General features: G+C 57.1%; 1 protein-coding gene across 1 annotated transcript in view; it reads right to left on the bottom strand.

The window, feature by feature from the left end:
* The window catches only part of ADARB2 (adenosine deaminase RNA specific B2 (inactive)), a 134,194-nt gene that overhangs the window by 8,032 nt on the left and 102,039 nt on the right, over window positions 1–24,123 (bottom strand). The window contains exons 10-11 of the mRNA XM_029955600.1: window positions 22,827–22,995; window positions 10,519–10,700 (exon numbers count right to left, since the gene is read on the bottom strand). Of these exons, the coding sequence (XP_029811460.1) occupies window positions 10,519–10,700; window positions 22,827–22,995 (351 nt within the window). The remainder of the gene's footprint in view (window positions 1–10,518; window positions 10,701–22,826; window positions 22,996–24,123) is intronic.

Here is a 24,123-nt window from a genome sequence, read left to right as displayed (position 1 = left end):
GTTTCTGCGAGCCCATGTTCCGCTCCTGCTCTGCCCGGCGCTCATGGACGTGTGCCCTCGGGGCGCGTGCCAGAGCGCACGAGCAGGCCGCCTCCAGCGGCCCGAGGGAGACCCCTGCTTCCGGAGGAGCGCGTGGGCACCTGAGCCATCTCGTTCCTCGCGTGCCCGCCTCTCCACCAGCTCCCAGGGCAGCTCATCCGGTGTTCCCTCCAGGCTTCCCCGAGCGTGGGGGGCCGCCAGCGATGGCAGCTGCACGTCGTGGGCTCGGGCCCAGAAAGGAGACTCTGTCCTGCGTTTTATTTTTCCTCCCATTGGCTGAAAGTCACAGGCGTAAATTCCTGGGATCATTCTTCCAGAAGCAGCTATCAAATGACTGAAGAAAAGAAATCAAGTGCAAGTGCACAGTGTACTTACAGTCACAGGCATCACCGCCTACTGCCCACTTTCCTTTTCGTCCTCGAGATGAGAATCCATTGGCGCCTGGTCAGCCTAGTCACTCAGAACATACGGCGTTGTCTTCTCTCCCCAAATCCGCTTGAACTATGTCCCGGGGACGCAGCCAGCTCTCCGTCTGGAGCAAGGCACGAACAGATCGAGATCTGCCGGTTGACGTGGGCCCCGGCCGGGGTTTAGGGAAGTGAGCCGGTGGCTGCTGCGCTCCACAAACAGTAGCGCTGGGGGAACCTGGCCCTGTGTCCGCATGACCTCTGTCCAAGGTCACCGGGTCTCTCTGCTCGCACATTTATGGATGCTTCATGTTTTTCATCCTGAACCACCTGCTCCTTCACATCCAGAAACAAAAACACTTCAAAATAAAACCAACACAGCTCGGATCCTGGGGACTTCTGCCTGGACTGTGTGGTAACATAGGAACAACGTTGCGTTTTTCAGTGTGGTTTCGGCTGGAGAGATTTTCTAGGTCAACCCTGTAGCGCTCTGTTAGTCCCCTAGCCCAGGATCGCCTGCCAGCAAGTGTGGCTGGAAGACAAGCCACGTCGCCCCCGTGTCCCCCTGGAGGCAAAAGCCCAAGACAGGCTGAGAGAAAAGGTGTCCCCGAAAGCCGGTTGTCCAGGTGGGTGACAACCAGACCCGATGCCCTTCTTCCTTAGGGATTTCTGCGGTAATTCTTCCCAGCCATCTTGGAAGGAACCTTCTCTACCCGAACTCTTTCTCCATCAGCACGACACCCACGGCGTCTGTCGGCTCGTCTGTGCACCTCACCACACGCTGGCCATTCATCTTTGATGACCTGTCCCAGCTGAGTCTTTTACTTCCAAGTGGATATGGGTGAGACCAAGCGGGACTCCACCAGCCTGTGACACAAATACTCGGCCACGGTGGCAAATACACAGCAGGGTCTCCGTGGAGACCGCCTGACGTTTCATTCAGTGCCCATGATCCTGTGAATAGGCTGAACTTGAAGGCCTCATTCCAGTGTCACGTCTGTCACTTACCAGCAGTGTGACCTGATGGGTCAGCCTGCTTGCCACCACGCGCATTACGGCCACGGTCAGGACAGCGGCTCCCACGGCCACCGCTGCTGTCCCTGGAGTCACTGCTCCGCCCACCACCGCGGGGAGCCGTGGGGCCGAGTGCACCGCCATCTGTGCAAATGGCTCCAATCGAGAAAACCCTCATACACCTTTATGAAAAGCAGTGTGTGAGGGACAGTGCTCCCTTTCTTTAGGTCGCCAGCGGGCCTCATGGATCTCCAGTTGGATCCACTCTCTCTGGGTTAAGTTAACCCGAGACACTAGGAACACCACGTTGACGGGAACGAGGCCGGTCCAGATCTCGCAGCAGCGCTGCGTCCAGTCTTGGGAAACAGCTGACGGGAGGGAGGGTCCCGAGCGGCCCCTGCTGTGTTACCGCCCACGTGCCGTCCCCACACGCACGTGCACGTCACACACCCTCGTCGCCCACGCACACCACCCTTCTAGGGGAGTGGAGCTGGGGTATCTAGTGCTGACTTACAGATTTGGAATAACCGATTCGGCCGTGTTAATGCCGTTTTACTCATTTTCATTAGCGCGAACACCATTATAATTGACAGTAATGGTACAGCGGCTGTCTTGTCCTAATGGGGCATGTTTCCGGGCGAGTGTGCGAGATGTGGTAGGGTGTGCGGAACTGGATTAGCTCTTTTTGCTGCGAGAAACTTGTCCAGGTCGTGGGCCGCTGCCGGCCCGAGGGGGCACACGGGTGATGTGTTCTGCCGCGGCTCATCTGGCCAGCTGGTGAGGTCGAGGGCGTGCGTGCACACTGTGTGAGGCCACGCCGTTGCCGGGGAGTTCTGCCGGAAGGTTCTGGGGCCCTCTGCTTGGGGAGCTGGCACCTTGTCTTGTAGTGAGAGCTTTCCCCATGGATCTTCAGGGACTTCCCTCCTGGAGTCAACGGGAACGTGGCCGTGTCTGCGAACATGAATGACTGTGGTCTGCATAGTTTCAAGGGCATGGGCCCCCGGGACCCTCTGAAAGGTGTGACACTTCCCCGTGGCAGGAGAAGTTTGCATTTGCACTGCACAGCATGATAACAACAGGGTTCCTGTTACCCGCAGGGACTGTCATTGCTTCGGGGCACAGGGACAAGGCGACTCTGGTGGGCTGTGGTCGGTTTTTACTTTCATGTTGTGCATTTCCACTGCCGTGGGATCCAGACGAAGGCAAGCTTTCTCCTTGCTAAAAATGCAGATTATGTTCATCACTTTTCATTTGACTTTATCCCTTGTGGGTCACTCTCCTTATGCCCCAACAGCACACTCAGTGTCCCTGCAGTGGGGTCTGCCGGAGCTCTGTCCGCCCGTCCGTCTGCAGTGGTGTCTCGCTCTCATTTTTAAAGACTTTTATTGGGTCCAGGATGGTAGGTTGGGATGTGTTTTCTACCAGTCTATTAAAGATATTGTTTCTTTGTCTTTTTTTTTAATCTTCCCCAAAACAGCTGCCAGTCGGATTCAGTTCCCCTGGCGCTGTTCTTTTATATTCTGACCGCTTTTAAAGATTTTATGATTTATTTTATGATTTATTTATTTATTTTTAGGTCATTTTACTGCCAAATGGAGAATTTAAGAAGATTCTCGTGGGCCGTAACTCGGATTGTAGATCTGTGGCGTGGTGCCCGTCGCCAGTCCTGACGTTGCTAGGGATTGCCTCTTTAAAGGTTTTGTCTTAGGTACGTCAGACTCTCCGTCCGTCTCTGACCTGGTTTTGTATTTTCCCACTGGGATGGTTACTTTCATGTGTCAGCGTGGTTGGTCTGTGGGGTCCAGGTGCTTTGTCAAAGACAGGCAGACGTTGCTGTGAGGGTAGTTTTAGGTGTAATTGATGTTTGAATCGGTAGATGTGGGGTTAAGCCAGGACCCTCCATTGTGAAGGTGGGTCTCATATAATCAGTTGACGACCGAAGGTGCAAGGAGGGTAGTTCCTTGGAGAGGAAGGAGTTCTGCCTCCAGACTCTCCTTGGACACGGCTTCAATGTCACCTCCTGCTGCAGTTTCCAGGCTGCCGGCCGGCCTTGCAGGGCTCAGACTTGCCAGTCCCTGTGTTTATGCGAGCCAGTCCCTCAAAATGAATCGTCTTTTCCACTAGGAAAACGAATATACTGAATCCTACCGGAGAAGCCTAACCAACGCACCTGTTTCTCTTTCTTTGTCAGGGGATGTTCCAATTTACTGACTCTCTCCTCAGCTGTGTTTAGTTAGCTATTCAACCTATCCGCGGTCACACAGATTGTCTTATTTTCTTTACTTCTGCAATTCCTAGTCAGTTCTGGTTTTGTTGTTGTTGTTGTTTGGCTTCTATCTCCCCCCTGCATTGCATTTTCCTTCTTGGTTTTTTTTGTTGTTGTTTTTAAGATTAAAAAAATGTTTATTAATGTTTTTTATGTTTATTTTTGAGAGAGAGCGAGAGCGTGAGCAGGGGAAGGGCAGAGAGAGAGAGAGAGGGAGACACAGAATCTGAAGCAGGCTCCAGGCTCTGAGCTGCCAGCACAGACCACGAGATCACCGACTGAGCCCCCCAGGCCCCAGTCCTTCTTGGTGTTTGCATCTCTTTCCCTGGTGGGCGTGGTTATATTAAAGTCTGTCCCAGAGCAGAGACCTGAGCGGAGGTGGTTGCTTCCCCACTTTTGTGCCTGTGACAGTGGTCTGCCTCCACCCCCGCTTCGCTCTGTGCCCTGTTCTATTCCCATCTTTTTTGTAGCATTATTTTGATCCAGCTCTTAGAGGGGCTCCCTTGGTGTGAACTTGGGGATGGAGACAGTTTCAAGCTTCTCTGGGAACCCCTCAGGGGGCTGTTTACCTGGGTTCAGACTTGGTCCTAATTGAATCCAAGGCAGCCCAGCCTGGGTCCTGAAGCCCCTGGGGACCCTCCTCCCAGTTCTGTCCCCCAGGCTCCTCCCCTGCAGCCCCTCTCCCCTGTCCTGTCTCTGCCTGCAGGACTTAGCTCCAGAGCCACACCCAGTGAGCTCTGTCCTCATCCTCTGACTTAAGGTCAAAGCGGGCTTTTAATCCCTTCTTTCTTTATTTTCCGACAAAGCATTTTCATTTTGTCTGTTGGTCTGCCTTCCCCACGGGAATGCAATATCCCTGGGGCACGGATTTTCAACCATTTCATTTATTCCCAGGGAATAACTATCCACGACACACCCTAAGCAATCAATTTGTTGAATGATTAAGTAAGTGTATGGATTATGTTGACCAACTTCTTGATGTTTGGGTAAATGAAATCTATCGACAATGAAAGTATTTGCCTTACATGGCTTTCAAGAGCAGCGTAATTAAGGTTGGTATTCAAACATTTTGGTGAAACAGTTCCTTAAAATCATGGTGGAAATTAAATGTAACTTGACTAATATACAAGTATTTTTGGAAGAATATACAAGTATTTTGGAAGTTTAAAAACTAAAACAAGGTTTTTTCTATAATTTTAAGTTTATCATAAGCTATGTGCCTTCTAATTTGCATGGGGAGATCAGTGCCAATCTACGGAAATGTCTTATTAAATATTTGTTGAATCTAACGTTTCGATCTTTATGCAAAGATATTAGGCTTGCCTTTAAATTGTTGTAGAAAGATATAATAATAATAATTTTAGCAAGATACAGTGGTTAGCAAGCAGTAATAATTCTAGCAAGATATTATAATAATTTTTTTTCTACCAAAGATTCCTTCAAGGGCTTAGGAGATAAATCTCTACCTCTAACAGCCCCAAGGAAAGCAGCTGCTCAGATATACTTTTAGGCTCATGTGTTTTATCCTAAACATTTATGAAAAATTTGTAGGTTATTCCATAATGAACCTATGTTTATTTAAGTATAAAAATAATATTGTGAGTTCATTACCATCTGCATAAAAGACAATGTTTCCTTCTACACCACTGGGTTGTTTTGCAAGACACTATTAATGACCATTAACTTCAGAAATTTCTCCCGAATTAAAGAGGCTCGGCTCTCTCCGCCGATTCTACAGCTTGAGGGTCAGTACTTGGGAGTCTGGAGCTCACAAAAGCGTGGCTGCGCACGGCGACAGACCTCCTCCGTCCCGCCCACGGCCGCTGCTAAAGACAGGTGTCTGGAGAACAGGCGGCAGGTGGCCTGGGGCAGGCCGTGCAGACTGTGTGGGCAGACACTTCAGTACATGCAGCTCCTGGGGACACGTGGAGGCTGGGAAGGCTCCGACACGCCAGCGAGCCGCGTTTGCCTTCCCGGAAGCTGTGCACCGGGAAGGGAGATGGCTGGTGCCTGCCTGGCACCATCGTGTGGCTGCCGTCACGTGCGCGGAACCAGGGGTCCGACACGACTCGTGGTTCTGACACCCAATTCCCTGGGTCCATCTGTAGGGTTTCGTTTTTGTTGCCAAGACCTTGCCACAGGCTGTAAAACTGGCTACGTTTTATCTTCGGTGTGGACTGAGAAGGTCATCCCGAAAACCCCGGATCCGTTAGATATGCTGTTAAGAGCAATATCTTCGTCCTGCCCAGAAGTTCCGCCGTGGTTGGGATTCTTTTCCTTGATGAGGAAAACTAAAACTTACTCTTGAGGTCGGAAGCTCAGACACACCACCCCCCACCTAGAACAGGCTTCCAAGTCACTTTGTGTGTCACTTCATGCTTTCCGAAAAGATGACTATTCCGGGCACAGATTTTTATTGATTGTCATCATCACCATTTCTATCACTGTATTGACCATGCTGAGAAGTGGGGAAGGCAGGCTCCTTTATGGGGGCTGCTCCCGCCCAGCGACTGACTCTCACCAACGGGCTCGGGGTGCTTGGTAGCCGAGGTGTGGACGTCCACATCGCGGTGTTTTGCCCGTAGGTGCAGGCTGGTCTGTGCAGAATGGGTCAAGGTACCTTTGCAGGACATCAGTGTGCCCCATAACCGTGTCTGTAGGGGCACCGCTTTCAGCTCGGCTGCTGCTTGCTGACCCAGAACCGATGGAACCCTAGCTAAACGTGGGTCTCCTTCCACCAAAACGGGGGCTTCATCTTCTCGGGCAATTTTGCAAACTGACCTTGAGGGAATCTTCAGGAAGATTTCGTGTGTGTGTGCTTATTTGAGTGTGTGCTTTTCATTATTATCCTCATATAAGATCTCTCTCTCTTTCTTCTGTTGCAAAAAATGCTGATGATTTGCTTTCAAAACGTGGGTGGTTGGTTTTTAATTATCTGTCAGGAGCAACACCGGCACTGCAGCTCAGGCACACAGGCGAGACCGCGGTGGGGGCTCCTTGCATCTCGGCAGTGCGGAAAGCTGTATTTTATTAAATTTGTTTTTTTAAATGTTCATTTATTTTTGAGAGAAACAGAGAGATGGAGTATGAGTACGTGAGTGGGGAAGGTCAGAGAGAGGGGGACGGAGCATCCGAAGCAGGCTTCCTGCAGTCAGCACGGAGCCCGACTCACGGCTGGGACCCACGGACCGCCGGATGGTGAGCTGAGCGCAAGTCGGACGTGTAACTGACTGAGCCGCGCAGGCACCCCAAACTGTATTTTAAACAGGCATCTAAGTGTGGACTGAAGTGTCCAGTCAGACGGTCTTGGTTGTAAATAGGGGTGAGCACCCCTGACAGCGGGGTGGGGGCTCCCGTGGGGCTCGGGACTTTGCGGTCAGGTTACTGCCACCTGATGACTTCAGGTGTTCTGAACTTCTCTATTTACATTTTTAAATGTTCACTTGGTTCACACAATTCATAACTCCTGTTTTCATCTCTGTGTACATGTTCCCAGTTGAACTTAGAATTTTTAATTTTTTTTGTTATTTTTTAATTTTTTAAAATTTATTCTTGAGAGACAGAGAGGGACAGCGTGAGCAGGGGAGGGTCAGAGAGAGAGGGAGACACAGAATCAGAAGACAGGTTCCAGGTTCTGAGCTGTCAGCACAGAGCCCGACGCGGGGCTGGAACCCACGAACCTGAGCCAAAGCTGGATGCTTCACCGACTGAGCCCCCCAGGCGCCCTAAACTTAGGACTTTTGAAAAGCATTGCAAGAAGAGTGGGCGGCCAGCAGTGGCACACGGCACCCAAGGATGGATGGGAACCAGCTCCCGGGGAGCCGGTCAGGGTGTGTTCTCTGTGTTCCTAGTGCTCCCGGAGCTCAAGTAACTTCCTCCCTCCTCCCCAGGAGAGGAGCCTGGGGGAGGGAAGCGCCTGAGACTCCCCCCGGCCTGGGGCACCCGCCCGTGTGGACAGAAGTGAGTTCTCTCACGGTTACTCAGGAACCAAGGTGCTCACTGAGGTTTGTGGCGCCACGAGACGGGAACTCTCGGCCGGGGCCCCAGATCACTCGTCCTAGGCCTCCTGGGGTCCGCTCTGGAGCTGCGTTGGCGGTTCAACAGTAAGAAACAAGTGTTCTTTGCCATTTGAGAAAAGAAAAAATGAAAGAAAGAGGTTGAAACTGAACTAAAGCACTATTTTATCAGAATTCCTGAAACTACCAACTGTTTAAAATACTGTAGGGCCTCTGGGGGGCTCAGTCAGTTGAGTGTCCGACTCCTGATTTCGACTCAGGTCATCATCTCATGGTTCCTGAGTTTGAGCCTCACACCGGGCTCTGCACTGACCGCTCGGAGCCTGCTTGGGATTCTCTCTCTCCCTCTCTCTCTCAAAATAAATAAACTAAAAAAATAAAAAAAATGTAATTTTATAAACTTTGTGAGGCAAGTGTCTGCCGCTCTCCTGGGACGCGGGGCCAGCAGGCAGCGAGCCCCCGGGCCGTGGGTGCGCAGGCTGGCCCCAGGCTGCTCTGCCTGCCATTGCGTGTTATTAACTTTTATGAGAGTAAAAACACGGCATGGGCATGTGTTAAATGGTGCAGCGTGGCAAGATGAAAGAGCTTAGTTCCGTAATCGCCCGAGTTTGAATCCTCGCCCTGTGTCGACAGATGGAGCGTCGCAGCAAGTGACTAAGTTTCCAGGAGTCTCTTCCTGCACCCGTGACGTGGGGACGGTTGGTGTGAGGAGGCGTCCTGTGCCGTGTCGTGGCGTTGAGATGGATGAGGGGCTGAGTGTCCTTCCCTCGTGCTGGTGATGTGTCCACTCCCAGCAAGAGGCTCGGGGGGCTGCGTCCTCTCTGTGCCGTGCAGACCTGGCCCCTCGCCCGCCAGCAGACCACCCACAGGCCCGTCACCGCCCGGATTGGTTCTGTTCAAGTCAGGGACCCTGCAGTCCTATGCGCAGGGTTCCGACTGAGGAAACCTGCCTTGCTGACCGCATTACTGCGGCCCCTGGGGGGACAAGGTGAGGAATGGGCCGGGTCACAAAGGAGCGGCCCTGGGGACCAGCAGAGAAAGGCAAGCCCTAGAAGACGGTGGCTCTCCTGTGTTCCCAGACTCTGTGGCGCCATTTCAGATGGCCTTGCCGACCCCAAGGCCCCCTCACTGGACACGTGAAGTCCCCGGACTCTAATGTGGTCACAGGGGTCTGAGCACGGGGGGCACGAGCTCCAGACCCAGGCTGATTTTGGGCCCACTGCCGGAGGCCACACCTCCTCACTTGGCTCAGCTCTGGATCTGGGCCCTAGGGACAGGATCTCACGTGTGCCACGATGGGGACCTGGCCGGTCACACCAGCCCAGCTCCAGCTCTTCCCGGAGCAGCACGGTGAGGCGCTGCCTGTGGTCGGTGCTGGGTGCTCGGTGAGCAGACTGAACAAACGCGGAGGCGTCTTCTTAAATCCGTGCCCAGTGTCGTAAAGTTCTGCACATGAAAGCGGCCTGCTCTCCCGCGCGCCCCGTGGGGCACTGGTACCCCTGCCTCTGTCATTTTGAGCAAGGTCAAAGCCCTGGGAGTGGGTCTCCCGCCCAGTTGGGAGCCGCGGCACGGAACCCCTCTGTTTTCCCGTGTCTCCCTCATGTGATTGGGTCCAAGCTTAACCTGGTCGTTGGTGGCTGCTGATCTCCCCGACCCACGGCCCCTCCCCTCCCCCAGGCGGGAATCGTGTTGTCGCTTCCTCAGGCCGCAGGTGACCGCCTCTGCGCGGTGTCCCCTCTGGGGAGGCGCGTCCTCAGGGGCCAGGAGCCTCTCTGATGGGGGGAGCAGTGGTCACATTACCCGCTGTGCTCCCCGACCCCGAGCTCCGGAGCTCTGCCCCCCACAGCGAGAAGGTCACGGACTCCAAAGCGCTCATCCCCGTGACTCTGGACCCTCACGAGGGCTGCATGTGCGCAGTGGCCGGCGGCCATCCCCGTTCTGCAGCGGCACCGTGAGGCTCGGAAGGCGTGGTTTCCGCCTTAGGATGTGGGACTAGTGTCCCTGGCTCCGTGTTTGCTGAATTACTTTGTCGTGTCTGAAATGTGCTTCCTGGAACCCCTGACTCCTGCAAGCACTCGGGGCCACGGGCCTGGGCTGTCCGCCCTCCTCCTGACCGTCTCCGACCCGGGGCCTCCGTCACAGCCGCTGAGTGACCGCCACTGACCCGGGGCCTCCGTCAGAGCCGCTGAGTGACCGCCTCCGACCCGGGGCCTCCGTCAGAGCCCCGCGTGACCGCCTCCGACCCGGGGCCTCCGTCACAGCCGCAGAGTGACTGCCACTGACCCGGGGCCTCCATCAGAGCCGCTGAGTGACCGCCACTGACCCGGGGCCTCCGTCAGAGTCGCAGAGTGACCGCCACTGACCCAGGGCCTCCGTCACAGCCGCTGAGTGACCGCCTCTGACCCGGGGCCTCCGTCAGAGCCGCTGAGTGACCGTCACTGACCCGGGGCCTCCGTCAGAGCCGCTGAGTGACCGCCACTGACCCGGGGCCTCCGTCACAGCCGCTGAGTGACCGCCTCCGACCCCGGGCGCCGCACACCCCGGTTACGTGGTCGGCCGCGCGCTGAGCCTGGTCCGCACCCACCGCAGACCGCTGCCCACTCCCGCCCGCGGGATGCGCGTGACCCTCCCGTTCTGAGTTCCAGATCTTTGTAACTTCGCTGCTACATCTTAAATAGCCATGGGCCAAAATGGGCGGCGTGCCCGGGTGGGGACCCAGGGGGCCGGCCAGTGGGAAGGCATTGGTGGCGTGTCTCTGGGGACAGAGTTTTCTTACCGCTGAGGAGGGGCCGGTTGTGCCGGTACGCGGTCGGCAGCTGGCCGATGTCCTCGGTCCTGTGGCTCATCACCCGGGAGAGGTGGCCGGTGTGGTGCAGACTGCCCACGATGATGCTGTGCAGGTACACGGGCTCGATGAAGTGGCAGAGCAGCGCCCCCTGCAGGCCCAGCACGTTCCACCTGGAGGGAGAGGGCGTCCGCGCGGGTGTCAGCGCCCCCCGAGGCAGAAGTGGGGCACAGCCTGCCTCCCCGCTGTCGGCCCCCTGGGGGCGCTGTGTGAGCCCCCACTGCCTGCCACCTGGGGGAGCCATGCCAGCCCCCTCCCCGCCGCCTGGGGGCGCTGTGCCGGCCCCCTCCCCTCCTGCCCTCCGCCCCGGGCTGTGGGGGCTGGGACGCCCCGACGGGCAGGCTGGAGGGACCAGCTCCTTGGCGGCAGGACGGGGAGCGGCCCCAGCTGAGCCCCTCGCTGCCGTGCCGGGGCCTGACGGGGGCTCTGCGGTTTAATGAACGTGGCTTCCTTTCCCAGAAAATGAGTTGTTAGATGGACTGGAGGCTACATATTCTCCCAGGGACTTGAAATTAGGTTACAAAAAAAAAAAAAAAAAAAGACACTGTGTGCCCAAAGTGAATCTGATTTTTTCTTTGTGTGAGCTGGGAAGTATCAGAAAGGGAGTTTATTTATTTCAGTTTGGGGAAAAAATGCTTTCTCCTCCTTTTGTCCTCAGCAGTCAGAATGACCTGTTGTGTGGAAATTAAATGACATTAATAAATGGCCCTGGCTTGCTCTGAGGAAGATTGTGGTTTAGAAGCCCCAGCAGACACGAGGACAAGGCCACTCTCCTCGGAAATAAATACAGCCCCGGGCAGGCGTTTTCGCCTCCGCAAGCAGAGGTGACCGCAGCACGTTGAAGATTTTCCCCCTAACCGTGGGCGGTGCCAGGTTACGCGTCTCTTTGAGGCGGCGCTTCGTGGTCTCCGCTGCAAGTAACCTGCTTCGCGCCCGCCCTCCGTCGCTGGGGGCCATCATGCCGCTAATTTCTTACATCATTGCTCTTTTCATTAATTAACATTTCTCCGCTGTTAGAGCAATTACTGTGGTGCCTCCGCGCCGTACTTTTCTTTTCATGATTAATAAGGAGTCATTATATTTCCCTTTCCTGAAGCAGTCAATTAACACAGAATTCTTTCCATTAATTACCGCGTGTTTAAAACCAGCGCGCCCTACCTGGGGAGCGATCTGCTCCGGGAACCTGTGGCACCGATCGGTTTAAAAAGTTCTCTTTAAATTTTATTCCGAAAACACAGGCAGTTCAGCTGGCGACGTTAATTTGCCTCAGAAGCATCGCGGTGCTCGACAGACATGTTTTAATCTCATGCAAGAGAAGGCAGCCATCTGGCGGGCGGGCGCCCAGCGCGGGTCTCCTGCGCCCCCCGCAAACGCGGGTCATTAAAGGAATGTGTTCATCTACATAAAACTCAAATGGAATATAAAAGGTAATATTTATATACAAACAGTTTAGTCCTACAATTTAAACAGTCATTGGTTTTATGAAACATTTACTTTAGTCTATCAGATTTGCATAACTTCACTTAAAAAATAATTGTGGTCATTTCTGTAAGTCACATCATTTCTTTTAAAGAGGCCTAAAACTGCTGTCCTTTGAGATATCTCCGTATCTATGTATGTGTCTGTCCTCCATCTACCCATTATCTATCAGTCTGTCCATCTATCATCTGTCATCTATCAGTCTGTCCATTTATCTATCCGTCATCTACTTTCTATCCATCTATCATCTCTCTATATTATCCATTTATCAGTTATCTGTTGTCTATCATCTGTCTATCATCTGATTTTAAAAAGTACGTGTTGAAAAGTTCTGAAGGCTCCACACATACTTCTCCCTACTTTGTAGGAGGCTCTTCGCTTGACAGTGTCGCCTCCGCCCAGGCTTGGTTCCCACCTGACTGTCGGAGTGGGGACGCCAGCCAGGGGCCTGGGGAGGCTGCCTTTCCCTCACTTTCCACTGACGAATCACAGAATTCCCACAAAATCCTGGAGAGGAGGCATGTGAGCTTCGGTGGAAGGAACACCGATGTTTTTGAGGGATTGGGTTCCTTCCCGTAAGTCGGAGACCGGTATTTCTCAGCAGCATCAAGGACACCCCAGAAAGTGGGGAACATTCAGCAAAGTCACTTCATCTAAGATTTCGGATACCACCTTCCGAGATCCGAAGAACCCAGGAAGGTTCTCCAAGAAACAGAGACAGGGCCCGTGGGGGGCGGTCCCTTCCACCCTAGAGGTTTGCGGATTTGCGTTTTCAGTGCACGCTCGCTCCTGACGTCCGCGGGGCGCTCCGTCGGCAGGCGCGCTCTCAGCGCGGGTCACAGACGCGGCCCGTCCCCGGTTACGAGGCCGGGTCGCCATCGACGGGACTCAGGCGGCTGAAGTGGTGTCTCATCTCTCCGCTATGAACTAAAAGCAGGGAAACGGACTCTTCCGCCATCGATACCGAAGCCCTTGCTTGGAATAAGCCTAGTCTTGAACAAGAAAATTAGTCTTCCCGGAAGAGACAGCGCCGCCCTGTGGGCCATCCAAGCACTGGCGCCGGACAGACTTCTGGAACCTATGCAGCGGATCCAGGTCTGTGGGGCTGTCCAAACACAGACACCGTCTATGTCTGCTCTCCTCTCAGTGACCGTTGTAACAACGAGAAAGTCAGCCTTCTCCTCGTCTGGATCAAGAAAACCCAATGTCTTCCTGAACACAAACTGGGAAATTTTCAGTGTCCGGGATTGAATGAAAATACCTCTCCTTTTGTTCAAACCGCCGATATTCCTGCAACGTTGACAGAGAAAAAAATCCAGGGTCTGGTTTTCAATATAGATAATCTCTCAATGAGTATATTTTTGTCTGTCAGTCACGGAAATACGGAAATACCAGAGGAGTGGAGCAGGCGGCTTGGGAAACGGTGCTGCCCACGTGCTCAGCTCAGATGGCGGCCTCTAAGCACCGGGCGCAGGGGTGAGCCCCCAGAGCCCTGTCTCAGGTGGTCACTGCTGGTGTGCGCCTGGCTCGTGACACACAGGACAGCGATGACCGTTCTACGTTGTGGACAGTTGGGGTTCCCCCCTACTGTTTTAGCCACTTCAGTGTGGCCCCGCGGGGAGATGTGACTGTGAAGTTACAGTGAGGTCCAGGGGACCGGCTTCACGTGCCATCAGAGACACACACAGGCACACAGGTCAGTGGAACAGGGTAGAGAGCCCAGAAACGAACCCATGCTTATCGGTCGATTGATTCGCCACAGACGCTCTAAGAGCACACACGGGCAGCGACAGTGTGCCGGAGACACGGGGGAGCTACCTGCCGCGGAAGGAACCGGGACCACTTCCTGACATCACACCCAGATCCACTCTAAACGGATTCAAGGCACCTCCTTCTGGATCCCGGCCCAGAGGCCCCAGAGGGGAACCCGGTCTCAGCCCACGGCCCGGCTGAGCTCCTAGCTGACGGTCAGCGCCTGCCAGCGTGGGCGTGCCATCTAGAAAGGGGGCCCTCCGGCCCCAGGAGCTGCCCCGGCTGATGCCATGGAGCCCGAATGAGGCACCCTCTCGAGTTCCCTGCCCCCCCGAAGATCTGCACACAGAACAAATGACTCCTCTGGGGCCACTAGGTTTGGGGATGGTTGTCACAGACAGCGGACGAGCCTCCTGCAGTCCACGGAGTTTTCCAAGGTGACCTTGCTCCCTGTACCCCAGGGGAAGCCTGGTCCTGCCACGGTGACCAGGACAGTGCCTGGATAGCGCAGGCCATGGGCACTGGATGTGGGCGCCGACCGCAGACGTGGGGACACAGGTGCCCTGGAGGTCGGCGGGGGCTCAGGACGGCATTCTGCCGCTCCTGCTTGTTCGCAGCTGGAAGAAATCCTGCTTCTCATGGTGTGCCGCCTCTGGGCCCCGAACCCTACCCGGAACGCGCCCTCTCTCTCGACATGACATCTCCAGCTCCATCCGCCCCCAACAAACTGGTACATTGTGAACGTTCTCCAGACCGACATCAGCTCTGTGACTAGGTCGCTCCTTTCTTGGTCCTGACAAGTCCTGCACACGGGGGCCGCAGTTGATGGGGTGTGTGGGGTTTCCAGGGCTCCCCATCGCCAGGCCCTGGGGCTCTGGCTGACTGTCACAGTCCCCCTTACCGGGCTGCACTCGGCCCCTTGGCTCCTGGGGGACAAACATCCCATGTTACTTACTCTAGGGAAGGCCTTTTGCTCCTTCTGTGAAGATGGAAGCCGTGAGCTGAAGCTTCCAGCACTGAGTGTGCCACACAGGCTCTTTCTGCGCAGACCTGTGCCCAAGGCTGTTGCTTCTCGAGCCCCCTCATCGGGACCCCCAGCACATCCCGCTGACGTCCGGACAGTGCATGAGAGGTCCGGGTGCCGCATCCCCAGACACCCTGGGTGTCTCCCGTGGGCCAACCAGGCCTCCAGCTTGCGTTTCGGAAACCGAGCTTCTCAGCCCTTTGCAGGGGCCTGGGGTGGCGGGCTGTGGCCGCGGGCGGACACTCACGTGTGCACCTGCCCTAGCTGTGGTGGCAGCAGACACCGTGTCGTGACTGTCCTCTACTTCTCTGCTGGATCCATAGCAACTGAATTTATCACTGGAGACTAGGTAAGGCTTGGACAGAAGCTCTGGTAGGGTCACCACACAGTCCCTGGTGGGGAGGGGCAGCAGGATTATTGACCTGGGTCGCAAGCACTCCGGGGTTTAGGAAGCACCTGTTTTAAAAGGACCTGTATTCCGAGATTAGGAAATGAGGAACACCTCCAGTAAATTCCTGCAGAGCTGGTGAGGCTGGTGAGACTTCAACAAGATGACTGCCATAGATGGGGCTGGGCCGGGGGGCGGGGGTGGACAGGGGGGGCATGGCCATAGACGGGGTCGGGGAGGCGGGGGGTGGGGGGCACCGCCATAGATGGGGCTGGGGTTGGGCAGGCAGGGGGCCCAGGCATAGATGGAGGCTGGGCGGTGGCGGGGGGGCGGGCAGCAGCAGCGAAACCACTCTTCACATCTGAAATCCAAGTTTAGAAGTCAGACAATGCCTCAGTCCCCAGAGAACGGGTATAATTTTTTACAGTTCATTTTTATGGAGAAAGTTTTAATCTGTTCATTTAAAGATACATTGCGATCAATAATCAAGCTCAGGTACTTAAAATTAGAAATCATATCTAAAGGAACATTAGTTCCAGAAGATTTAGATTTTTATGTGCCGCTCAGCTTTGAATTGTCAGAGGCCAAGGCGAAAAGCAGGCTTCGGTTCGCGCATCCTTCTGGGAGGCGGGTGTCAGCCTGTCGGGGAGGCTGTGGACGAATGGGCAGCGGAGCGGGGGTTCAGGGCCGTGGCCGTGGCCGTGGCCGTGGCACCGGCTGCCGTCTGTGCCCCCGTCTCGCGGACGGCCACTGTTTGCCCCGTTTGAGCTTTTTGAAGTGAAGTGGCACTGCTTTTCCCAATGTTGACTTGTGGTTTTGAAGGTCAGCTTTCATCGGCCTGGTGAAACACCTCACTTCCTGTAGTCCCGCCCGGGCTTCACCACGCCATCTGGATGAGCGCATTTATCGACTTTCCTGTGACTTTCTCCAGTTCCATAATTTCCCGAGGAACAAATGAGTTGGGCCGAGCGAGGAACGCCTCTTACCTGGTTGCTCTGGCCTTCTGGGGCCCTCGTGGCACACAGCACACATGGGGGGGCTGGGGCCCTGGTGGCACACACCACAGACCGGCGCTTCTTACGGCTGCAGAGGCCAGAACGCTGGAGTCGAGGTGTAAGCGGGGCCGTGCGGCCTCCAGAGGCTCTGAGGGTCTGCGCCGACCCTTCTCAGTCTTCTGCTGGCTGTTGGCCGTCCTCGGCTTTCCTCAGCTCGTGAACACGTCACTCCAGTCGCTGTGTCCGCCCTCCCGTGGCAGTGTCCTCTGTGTGCCTTCTCCGGTCCCCTGCTCCATCTGCCTGTCTTTTCTGTGGATCCAGAGCCAGCCTGAAAACCAGCGGTGAGCCCCGCCCCTCACGCTTACCTGGGTCGCATCCTGGGAGGGCACGTTTGCAGGCTCTGGGTGTGAGGACACAGTATCTTTTTGGGGCCACCATCCAGCCCAGCGCACCTGCCGCAGCCCACTGGGGGGTCCCAGCCTGTCTTGTTTGTGAGGATCTTCTGTTTCTTCTCTGCCACGGCGGGCTCTGCGGCCCGCGGAGGGGAGTAGATCTGAGCACGTACGTGGAGATTTGGGAAAAAGCGTCTGCATGCGGACATCAGGGGAAGGAAGCGTTCTTCCCAGGAGCAGTTAGGTGACCAGTGACGGGAGCATATGGGTGGACGGGTGGCTCTGAGACACGAGCCGTACAGGGCACTGCGGGCACAGGGTGGCTAAGGGCCGGCCGCTGTCTTCAGGGGCTGCCGTGCACCTCGCTCTCCTGTCTCCCCCTCGGGTTTGACTTCGTTTTGGGGCGAGCCTCCCCATGTGACTGCGCTCGGGCTGAGCTCTTCCCCTGCAGGAGGGGTGTGACTGCTTGGTCTCGAGTCTGCTCAGTCGCCCCCACCTCGGGGCCACCTGCCGCCGGGCACTTTGCGGTTTGGCTTGGTTTTCGGTGCGAAGCCAGCTCACCTCCCTGTCCGGAGCCCCGGGACCCCTTTTGTCTTCAAGATATGAGCCCCTGTGCCATTTCTACACAGTCTACAAAGGGGAAGCGATTTCGCTTTGAAGACTTTAATGACCCAAGACTTTTCCTAGTGATTCTGATGACTTTGTTCCCAACATAAGAAACAGGCTTTTGTGCATGTTCAATGTCAAAATTGTTTTTAAAGGGAAAAATCAGCCTGTGCATCCGATTTTCAAGGTCCTGGGGTGTCTTTTCCCAGCAACAGGGCCGCGATACTCTGATCTGCAGTGTTTGGCTTTCGGGCTGGGGCTGGGCTCTGCCCGGTGTCCCCCGCCCTCCTCCAGAGGATGCCCCAGGCCCTGCTTCTCGAAGGAGGTGAGCGTGAGCTCCGTCACAGGGGACCGACCTGCGCTCGGAATGGAGTCTTCGGGAGAGCAGACGTGGTCAGCTGTGCTAACTTGGGCACACATGCTTCTCAGGCCTCAGGTCCCCTGCCCTTGGACAGGAGTCTATTAGAATGATGCCACCAAGCCAGCAGCTGCCCTGCTCACCGTGACGGTCCCCTCGAGCCCTGGACTCACGGAGAGAGGACGAACAAGGTCTGCATCTGTAGCTGTGGCCTCTGTGTGCGCTCTCCGCGCCCCGGGCGGGGAGCCGCTCAGCCCGTGCGGCTTCTGCTCATTGTGCGGGCGAGGCCGGGTGCCGCCCCTCCGGGCCACGGAAACTCTGCCACCCCCCCCCCCCCTGTGACAGCCCTGCCCTGAGACGCAGGAAGCCTCCCAGTCCTCTTGCTGGGCACAGGCCACCTGGCCGTGGCCAGGCGCTCTCCCCTGTGCGGGGCACGGTGAGCAACAGGGAGGGGCCCGCAGCCTGCACGTCCAGTGGCAGGAAGTCTGTGCTCCGAGTCCAGAGTCCCCTCACAGGGCTGGACTCAGTCCGTTGCTCCCGGGTGGCACCATCCACAGCCCCTTTCTGTCTCGGAATGGTGGTGTGAGGATCACGTCCATGGCACCTGCCACACCTCCGGGCGGGGGGCAGGGGTGCACACAGCTCCTGCGCGCTCCCTCACGTGGGGCGTCTGCTGGGGGATGGGATGTAAAACAGGCCACGTCCACGAGACAGGACTCTCAGCAGGTGAAAAATGGCCCTTTGCGGCCAGTGAGCACTGACGTGTAATGATGTGTCCTCACCGCTCAGAGGCGGGCGGCCTCTCCCGGTGACGCAGGGCGGGGTCCCTGGGCGGCAGTGCTTCAGGTGGGTGGGGGACCAGGCCGAGTGAGCCCCAAATCGTCGGGAAGTGGGGGGACATTGCCTGAGGACCCGGGGACGTACAGAGGAGCTCCCATCTCTGAGGAGGGCCGAGCCCCTCTTGGGATGGACAGATTTAGTCGTGTGATTTCCTGAGAATCCCACAGGGCTCGCTGGCCGTGGGGGGATGGACCTTCTCTGAGCGAGGCTCCTGTCCTTGTGGGGAACAGGGGCATTGGTCACCCCGCTCGCCCCGGCCGCGGCCCCGGCCGCTGCGGGCTGTGACGGGAAGGGGGGCGGTCTGCAGGCCAGGCCGCAGGGCGCAGAAGGCCACCGGGAAGTGTGCGCGCTTCTCCAGGGCTGGAAGCCAGGAAGTGTGTTCACGATATTTTATGGCTCATTTTAAACCACATAAAAACGTCAAGCTCCAACACGTGCCGTAAACCGGTGTTTACCGTCTCACCGCTGACGTTGTCAGTGGGCGTCAGCTGTTACTCATGAATCGTACTCCGGACGTGTGTGGTGCTCTAAGTTATATTGCTTACGTGTCATTGGTCCAAAAAGGGACCCGCGTGTACTGGTCCTGATATCTGGGGGGGAACCAGCCGCTGTGTTGGCTGTTGAGATCTTTAGGCACTGGCGGCTCCTGTTCAGTACACGCTGACATCGGGGGTTTGCAAAGAGAAGCACAAGTCTGTCCAGTGGGCGCGTTCCTCTACCTTAATTAAGAATATAATCTTATTCATTTATTTTTACCTAAATATAGAGAAGTCACATGCGACAGGAGCTTTCGCCAGCCTACCGGTTCTGCTTCATCGCTGCTCAACTATCCCCCGTGATTAGAGACCCTCCCTGCTGAGCTGCTGCCCAGACGGGGTGCGGGGGTCCCAGCAGCTCTGGGGTCGGATCCTCGGGACGACAGTCAGCAGTTAGACTTGGCTGTAACCCCTCCCGGCAGCCTCCTGGAGGCACAAATAACCGTTAGCATTGGCAGCTGGTGGGCAGTGTGAGGAGCCGGCGGGGGCCGGACCCCTGAGCTTGCCGGGCCGTTGGAAGGAAGCAGGCCCTCAGCTTCTGGTTCCCAGCAGGTCCCCCGAGCCGCCCCATTCACATTGGACGTTAGGGCCACTCTGGGCACAGACAGGTCACGTTTGTGCGGTGTTTCCTGACTGCTGACGGGACACCTGTTTGTGCCCCAAGGAGGCACAGCAGCTCAGCTCCTGGGGGTGGGGGTGGGGCAGTCCGAGCAGCTCTGTCTTCCCTGCTGTTCTCCCATGTGTCTCTGCATGCGCACTGATGACTGTCCTCGGCAGCCCCTGCCGGCCGGTCACCTGCGCCCCGTCTGTCTGCCTCACGACGTTGTCCATGCAGGCTGTGGGGTTCGGACGCCAGGGCTGCCCCGTCACCCCTTCTCCTGCACCTGCCCACCTCTCTTCACGCATGAGACGTGGCGCTCGAGGGGCGGCTGGGCCAGGGCGGGAAGAGCAGGCAGCCACGGGACCCACGTGACGTGAGGGACGGGGAGGCCAGTGCCCTTGTTGGAACCAAGTTGGACAGTCGCTGTTCAAAGTTGCCTGAAAGCCATCAGCTCGCGGGCGTGGCCCGGTGGGCCTGTCCCCGTGTGGGATGTGGCACTGCAGACCTGAGAGGCAGGTGGGTCCTGCCCCGCCGCGGGCTCCTGGGAGGCGGGCGTGACTTGCACGTCTCCGAGCTCACCCCTGCACTCTCCGCATGGAGCCTCGAGTGTGCCAGCAGGCAGCACCAGCTCTCCGAGCTGGGACGCTTTCCGCGCGTTTCTGCAGGAAGAGTCCTTATCTGGAGAGTTACTGAAGCCCTAGGCGTGACTTCCTTCCTCACGGACACAGAACACACACATGCACGTCACCGGGTGGTCCCTTGTCAAGCCTCTGCACAAACCATGCGCGTTGCAGACACTAGCGGACTAATCACGAGCCGACGTGTGCTTTCGCTCAGATCTGGCCACGGCGCCGTGTAGCTCAGGCCTCGGTGCTGACCCTCGACTCGGGCGCGGGGCCACACAGCCACCGCCCCAGCGCCGGGCCTGGGCTTCCTTCCTCGTCGCCGCGCTCCTGGGCCCCATGCACCAGGGCGCCAGCAAGTGTGGTCTAGTGTGAGCCACACTTGCACTTCACTGTGGAGAGACGGCCCCCGGAGCCCGGCCCTTCCGTGCAGAAGCAAGCTGTTCCCTGTGCTTTCCGTGGGGGAGGCAGGGACAGACACGGAGACGCAGACACAGGGAGGGGCAGAGAGGAAGAGAAGACAGGGCTGGAGGAGTAGGGAGGTGGGTGAGGGCCTGGAGGGGTGAGTGAGTAAGTGGGGGCTCTGCGTGCCCCTCGGTGGCCCTGCTTCTAGACATAGGGACCAGAGCTCAGTGCACGGAGACGGACTGCCCGCGGGGCTGGGGTCCACCTGGCTCCAGCCGTTAGTCCCCAGGTCTGCTCAGGGACAGACAGCTGACCTTCCAGGCTGCCCAGGGCCGTGGCGGTCAGTGTCCCCACACGTGCACCCAGGGTGCTGTGTGACCCCCCCTGCGCCTTGTTTTTCTAGGAGATGTTACTAAAAAGCAGCTTCGGAGCAGGTGCGTCACCGTGGACACACCTGCCGCGCGTCCTGTTTCCCGGGTGTAATTCGCCCTCCGCTGACACATAAGGGCCCGCGGACGACGGCATCACAGGTCCGCAGTGTCAGTTCACTTCCTTCTTCCAGGGACTCAGAGAGTTAACTCAGAAACCCAGTGTGATCTTGGGCAGCCAGAGGTTCCGTGGGGTGGAAACTGCCCCTGTGTCCTGCTCCCCGAATAGACGAGATTCTTACAAGGAGGAACATGTTTTCTGCTGAAAGATGAGCTGCCGGACGAGTCCGGGCTGTTGGTTTGAGGCAGAAATCAGGGCTTTGGCTTGCTGTCACAAGGCTGTCCCGTCGCCTCTGCCGGCCCCGGCAGTCACCGCCAGCAGGGAGGTGACCGGCCCTACGTCTCCTGCAGCTGTTTGGTAGTTCCCTGGGGGAATTCGGCTTTGCTGCCGAGCCTGGGAAGTGAGGGGGCAGGGAAGCGGAGTGCAGCGCCTGCAGTGGCCTGGGCAGGCCTGGGTCCCCGGCCCATGGACTGTGGCCCACCCTCCCCTCGCCTGCCCCAACAGCGCCTCTCTTGTTCCCTGGGAGATGCATCGCGCATCCTGGAAAAGCTGGTGGCCGGCCCAGTGGGCACGCCCAGCCCTGTGCCGCGCGCCGTTTGAGCGGCCGACGGGCAGACAGTCCTGCTTCACTGGTGTGTACCTGCTGGGAGCCAGAGCGGGAGGGTGCACCTCCCCCGGGCCCTGTGGGGATACCCTGCCGCCCCCACCTTCTGCTGGGTCCCCCGTGGTGGTGGCAGGAGCGACTCCGTTGCTTGCACCTGCTCTGGCTCCCCTCGGGCCTCCGCCTCACCGCCACCCCTTAGCCCTGCTCTCCTGTGTCCGGCCGAGGATCTCGGGGACAGCGATGTGGCTGGAGGTGGGGCGGGGCTTGCCCCGAGAGCCCGTCTACGGAGAACTCACTATTTTTACTTAGTTTACAGAGTACAGATTGACGAGCGTAACCAGGTGTCCAGGGATGCTCTGAAGCCCTCTTCACGGTAGCCTCATTGTCACCATCACCCTCAGGGCGCCTTTGGGACAGTTCACGTCTGTGTTGGGGCAAATGCTGGTGCAGGTGCCTTCCCCGCCCTCGCCAGGTGCCGGGATGGTTTCTGCACCCGAGTGACAGGAGCGCTCCCCGGTGGGGTGGCGTCTGGGAGCCCGGGAAGGGGGTGGTGGGGTCGTGAGGGGGCTCTCCCCGAGGACAAGGTGCCTCTTTGTAAATCCCTCTTCCTCCTGCTGGTTCCCAGCCCAGAACCTTCAAGGGAGATTTTTGAAGTTCCTTCTAACAAGAGACCCTCTCCTGCCCTGGGGGCGGGGATTCCACTCAGCCTGCATCACAGGTCTGTCATGCTTGGGGAACAGTAAGAGATCTGATGGGGGGCCCTGCACTCTGCGAGGCATGAAGGCCCAGGGTGGGGGCCCCTGGAGAGCTGTGGGGCCTGCGAGCGGGGCCGGCTGCCCGGGTGCGGGGTGGCCTCCAGGGCTGCGCTCAGCGGAGGTGGGGCTGGAGAGCCCTGGCCACCTCCCGATGGCCCCGTGAGCCGGTGGAGCCGGGCTGCTGTGGCGCAGACCTGAGCCCGGGCTTCTGCGTGAGTGCCTGCCACCCCCGGGCCCGTGCTCACACATGCACGTGCAGCCCAGAGTGCGGCCCGGGAAAGAGGCAGAGGGACGAGACCCCCGTGCCCTCGGGACGCCTTCTCTGTTCCCCCCTCACTCAGACCCCGCCAGCCCACAGCCACTGGGGCAGAGGCGAGCAAGGGGGCCGTTACCTGGCGATCTTGTCTGTGCAGGACATGGTGACCAGCTGCTCACCCAGCAGGACGCCGTCCCACGTCTGCACGGCGCTGGGGCCCCGCACGGGGACGGTCCCTTCCCCAGACTCGATCTTCGTGCGCAGGTGTCCGCGGAGCTTCCTGACGATGTGCTTGCTGCTGTTCACTAGGAGGGAAGAGGTGGCCGTGAGGGGCAGGGACCCTGTCTATGCAGAGCGCGCCCCCCCGGGATGGTGTGGGAGGAGGGGGCCCCGGTGCGTGGACACCTGCCAGGCTGGGGAAGCACAGGTAAGTGCCCCAGTGAGGTGGGGGGGGGGAGCGTGGCTGGTGCAGACCTGGGCTCCAGAGCGCCACCTCTAGACAGGCCAGCCGGCTTCTCTTAACGGGCCGCATAGAAAGGCGGGGTGGGGTGGGGTGGGGTGGGGGGTGGGATCTGGCCTGAGGGCTGTGTCCTCCAGGCCCCACTCCAGCTTTTAACCCTGCCCAAGTCGGTTCCTAGCTCCCTCGCCTTAGAAAAGTTACTCGTGACCACTGTGACATAGCGATTGCCTCTTCAACTAGGGCGCATAATGGTGTCTGCCGCCCGGGCTGTGGGGATGGATGAGATGGGACGTGGGCAGGCCAGCAGGGTGTCCACCGTCACCCTGGGTCTCTATGAGGGACGATGGGACGGAGCCTGTGAACGGTTTCCTGTGGGTCCCTCATGCCTTCATTTCATATTCTGCTTTCTTTTCTGGAGCCCCCTCCACACACGCACACACACACACACACACACACACACACACACACACACAGCACCCTGTAGTCCACAGTGATCTGGAGAACTAGTGTGAACAAGGGGAAGATTGTCTTTATCTTCTCTTTCTTTAAAAAAGGTCCGCACATTAAGTCTGGGATGTAGAAATGGTTAATTGCTTTGCATACAAATGATACAGAGCACAGTTAGTCCACATTTACATACATATGGATGGATACTAAAGACACGTTCTTTAAAACTGTTCTATTTAAGTTTTGAAGTCTTGGAAATAGGATTTCTCTCTTATTTATCATTATTTAAGGCATCAAATAATAAAAACACATGGATTTATATGGGTACCTTCTTTTATAGATCTGAAAGTAATTTCCAGTCTATTTTCTCATTGTTTATAGGAACTGAAGTCCTTTGACTACGTTTCCATTGTACCTCAGGTCTGCGTCGTAGGAGGATGGCTGTGCTCCTTGGAGAAAGTAAACCTGTAAGAGGTTTCAGATTGCTTTTTGATCCTCACCAACCAGGTACTTGATGAGATCCAAT

The sequence above is a fragment of the Suricata suricatta genome, chromosome 10, assembly GCF_006229205.1.
Source record: "Suricata suricatta isolate VVHF042 chromosome 10, meerkat_22Aug2017_6uvM2_HiC, whole genome shotgun sequence".
Classification (NCBI taxonomy): Eukaryota; Metazoa; Chordata; class Mammalia; order Carnivora; family Herpestidae; genus Suricata; species Suricata suricatta.
Note: the sequence above shows the minus strand (reverse complement) of the source record. Positions and strands in the feature narration are given on the sequence as shown.